The sequence below is a fragment of the Mus pahari genome, chromosome 10, assembly GCF_900095145.1.
Source record: "Mus pahari chromosome 10, PAHARI_EIJ_v1.1, whole genome shotgun sequence".
NCBI classification, from domain to species: Eukaryota; Metazoa; Chordata; class Mammalia; order Rodentia; family Muridae; genus Mus; species Mus pahari.
Window position 1 is genome coordinate 60,156,573 of NC_034599.1, and position 4,291 is coordinate 60,160,863.

The following is a 4,291-nucleotide window of genomic DNA, read 5'->3' on the forward strand; positions in this document are numbered from 1 at the left end:
ACACACACACACACACACACACACACACACACACACACGGAGGGGGTGAGATTCCTGGATGTCTTCTTAGTCCACACCAACACGGTGTAAAACTCACCCCGCCATTCTTATTCTTGCCATCCCCACCCCCACACTTAGTCCTAGTTTTTGTTCAGAGACTCATTTCTTTTTTAAGTAGTAGGGTGTGACTTTGCTTTTGCAAACCCCTAGGTGTAGCTATGTTTACTGCATTGATACAACAGGAATGACAGCAACACCTGTGACAGATGGCATGTCCACCCTGACTGCCACCATCTTTTGAATGCCAGATAGCCTGAGCAAGCTCATTGGTTTTTATACATTATGTCCGGCTTGCTCTCTCTCTCTCTCTCTCTCTCTCTCTCTCTCTCTCTCTCTCTCTCTCTGTGTGTGTGTGTGTGTTACTGAGGATCAAACCCAGGGCCTGTGAATACTTACACGAGGGCTCTACCACTGAGCTACACCCCAGTCGTACCTTATGTTTTTGAATCATGGACTAAAGCTTATGGAAGAGGAACCCTTACCACCATTTTGTAGGAGTAGAAATTGAGACACAGAATTTATGTAACCCATTGGAAAATTGAAACTGAAGTCTGTTTGAACTCTGATATCATTGTTGGTTTTTCCGTTCAACCTTGACCACAAGGTACAGCTTGTTGGCCAGGCTCGTTGGCCAAATCCACAGTCGGTTAAACTGTTGTCAGATGGGAATGTGTTTAGTAACAGGCCCTATGATGACATCAGAGGTTATTTGATATTATTGTCTTAAAGGGGTTGGGGGAGCGTGAAATTTTCTGTTTACAGCTCTGTGGAAGAAGGACATGTGCTATCCATGACGCCAACTCTCAGTCACGTTTGTGTGTTTCTTTTCTGTCATGTCTGCTATTCCAGACTTCTCTGTTTGGAGAGGGGACCTACCTCACAAGTGACTTGAGCCTGGCCCTCATTTATAGTCCTCATGGCCATGGGTGGCAACATAGCCTCCTTGGCCCAATCCTGAGCTGCGTAGCTGTGTGTGAGGTCATCGATCATCCAGATGTCAAGTGCCAAATCAAGAAGAAGGGTGAGTGCGTGCTTGGCCCAGGCCTGGCTGCAGCCACTTGCTCCTTCCTGGCCCAGGAGTTGGGTGGAGGACCACCGCATGCTTACAGATGGGTCGCTCCAGAGCAATTCAGGGAACAGGCTGGCCTTCAAGGAGGGCAGCGTCTTCCCAGGGATTGAACACATGATAGAAAGAGTTTAGATACACCTTTAGTCCCAGCGCTTGGGAGACTGGAGGCTGGTAGGTCTCTGAGTTCGAGGCTGGCCTGGTCTGTGGAGTGAGTTCCAGGACAGCCAGGGCTATATGAGGAGATCCTGTTTCAAAAAACCAAAAGAAAACAAAAACAAGAAGAAGGTCAGATGCTACAGGTAGGATTCAGGGAGTGCTGGGGGAGGGGCCGACATGGGGCAGCTGAGTGGGTCCAAGTAGCCAAGGGAAGCTTTGGGAAGGAAGCAGGGTCTGACAGACGGAAGGTGGAGAGAGGCCTAGTGGTCAGGTAGTGTTCGCTGCTCCTCAGAGGACCTGAGCTTAGCGCCCAGCACCCATGCTGTAGGACCCACGACCTTCTAGAACTCCAAATTCAGGGAATTCAATACCTTCTCTTGGCGTCAAGGGTCCCAGACATTCATGGGGTGCATGTATATACATTCAAGTAAAACACTCATACATAGAAATCAAAAATGAAGTAAAAAAGGACTGGACAAACAGAAGCTAGTGTGTAAGGGGAGGGCATGGGTCCCTGAGAGTGAGAATTGGTCTTATCCTGGGCACTTGGCATCCGCAGAGGACACTGGAGTGGGTTGGAATCCCCAGGTGACTGCAGAGGCATCTAAGGCCATGGACGCTCCAGGAGCAGATAACAAGGAGCCACTTCACCTCCACTGCCCCGAGGTGTTCCTTAGACCATGTGCCCTGTGCCTCCCTCTGGGTCACCCTCCCCCAAGGCAGAAGAGTCATAGGACTGTCATACCAGTCTCCAAACCGGGCTGTTGTCTACTAAGAAGAGGAGAATGCACGACACGGGCTGTTCTGGCCTCTAATATGAAACAACTGGGCCAGAGGAACAGGCCCAGGTCTGACACCATCTTCCTAAACCAGACAGCACGAATGCTCACTCACTCGCTCACTTGCTTGCCATTTGTAATTCTTAGCAAGTTTGCATACGATGACATTAAACATCAAAACATGGCTGTCCAGCCTCCGCTGCCAAAGAGCCCTGGCTTGTGTTTGGTAAAAAGCGAAGCTCGAATGCTGACTGTCTTCCCCCCTCTCTTTTAGACTCACCTAGCACGCACAAGGCCCGGGGTTCAGCACATGCACATAAAATCCACAACAAAAAAGCAGTTTGCTGGGTGTGGTGATGTAAGCCTATAATCTCAGTTCATAGGAATTAGAATCAGGAGGATTAGAAGATCAAGGCTAACTTTAGCTACATAGTGAGTTTGAGGTTAGCCTTGGCTATATGAAACCTATTCTCAAAGTCCTAAATAGTAAAAGCCAGGTATGGTGGTGCACACCTTTAATCTCAGCACTTATGAGGCAAAAGCAAGCTGATCTCAGCGTGTACAAGGCTAGCCTGATCTATATAGTTCCAGGCTAGATGGAGCCACACAGGGAGATTCCGTCTCAAAAAAAAAAAAAAAAAAAAAAAAAGCACCTTCAGTTCCAGTACTTGGGACAGGAGAGTCGGGGGTTAAAGGTTATCTGCAGTTACATACCAAGTTCAAACCAATAACCTGGCAGAAGTGGTGGAAGTAATTTTGTTTACTTGTTTTTGTTTCTGTGCTTGTGTTTTCCAAGGACAGTCTCACTATGAAGTAGCTCCCTGGCTGTCTTGGAACTCACAATGTAGACCAGGCTGGCCTTGAGCTCACAGGAAATCGGCCTATCTCTGCCTTTCTCTCAGGGACTGAGTTTAAGAGCACTGACTGCTTTTCCGAAGGTCCTGAGTTCAATTCCCAGCAACCACATGGTGGCTCACAACCATCCGTAATGAGATCTAATGCCCTCTTCTGGTGTGTCTAAAGACAGCTACAATGTACTTACATGTAATAATAAATCTTAAAAAAAAAAAAAAAAAGAGTGCTGGGATCAAAGGTATATGCATCAAAGGTATATGCCACGAGGCGAGACCCGGTGTTCTGAGAGCTCACTCCAGCGAGGCTTATTCAGAATGCCTCCTGGGCCCAGGGGAGGTAGCTCAGTCAGTGGAGTGTGCCCGTGGCAGGTGTGAGCCCCTGAGGTCCATCCTCAGCACAGCATCCACCCACTCAGATGCTATGGGCCTGTAAGCCCAGCACTAAATTCAAGGTCATCCTTAGTTAGCTATTTAATTCAGGTACATGAGACTTGCCTAAAGATAGATGGATGAAGGAATGGACGGATGGATGGATGGATGGATGGATGGGCAGGTGGGCGGGTGGGCGGGCAGGCAGACAGGCTTCCACCTTTGCTCCCTGGTAAGTCCTGGTCCTGGTCCTAGGGCATGTGACCCTGATCTGCCATTTCAGCCTTCAGCTTGTTTCTACCCTCTGCTTTCTCCATTAGATGGTTTTATTTTCTTCTCTTATATTTTCACATTCTTTCTCCCATCTATCTTTCTGCCTGCCAGAGACTCCTGTCGTCTGGGCTGGGTTCCCATATGAACACAGGTACATACCTCAGCCTGCTAACCTTCTGTGTCTCAGGACACATTTCTGTTCCTCATTTGCTTAGTTTGTTATTGTGTTCCCCGCCCCCACCCCCACCTGACAAAGTATGTTCTGCCTTCTTTTTTCAGATTCCAAGGAAATAGACCGCAGCCGAGCAAGAATCAAGCACAGCGAGGGGGGAGATATCCCCCCTAAGTACTTTGTAGTCACCAATAACCAGCTTGTGCGGGTCAAGTACCTGCTGGTGTATTCCCAGAAGCAGCCCAAGAGGTAAGAAGATGGTCCCTCCATGAGAGTTAGGAGATGGCTGCCGACTGTGTTCAGAAAGTTGGTTGCTCCGTTATCAGCATCCCTTTCCCCAGCCTCAGGCCTCCGGTGTACGTAAAGCATGTTTCTCATAATGCCGGACGCTGGAGGAAGATGTTGGGAAGTCAGAGAAGATGCTCAGGGTCCTCAAGTGGACTGGCACTTAGTCATTTTAATGCATTATTCCTCCCAGTGTGTGTGTGTGAGAGAGAGAGACAGAGACAGAGAGAGACAGAGAGAGAGAGAGAGAGAGAGAGAGAGAGAGAGAGAGAGA

At 48.6% G+C, this 4,291-nt stretch overlaps 1 protein-coding gene across 3 annotated transcripts in view; it reads left to right on the plus strand.

Moving 5' to 3' along the window:
- Positions 1 to 4,291, plus strand: part of Parp16 (poly(ADP-ribose) polymerase family member 16) — a 24,346-nt gene that overhangs the window by 17,745 nt on the left and 2,310 nt on the right. For all 3 annotated transcript variants that reach the window (XM_029543796.1, XM_029543795.1, XM_029543797.1), the window contains exons 4-5: positions 910 to 1,081; positions 3,840 to 3,981. In XM_029543796.1, the coding sequence (XP_029399656.1) occupies positions 910 to 1,081; positions 3,840 to 3,981 (314 nt within the window). The remainder of the gene's footprint in view (positions 1 to 909; positions 1,082 to 3,839; positions 3,982 to 4,291) is intronic.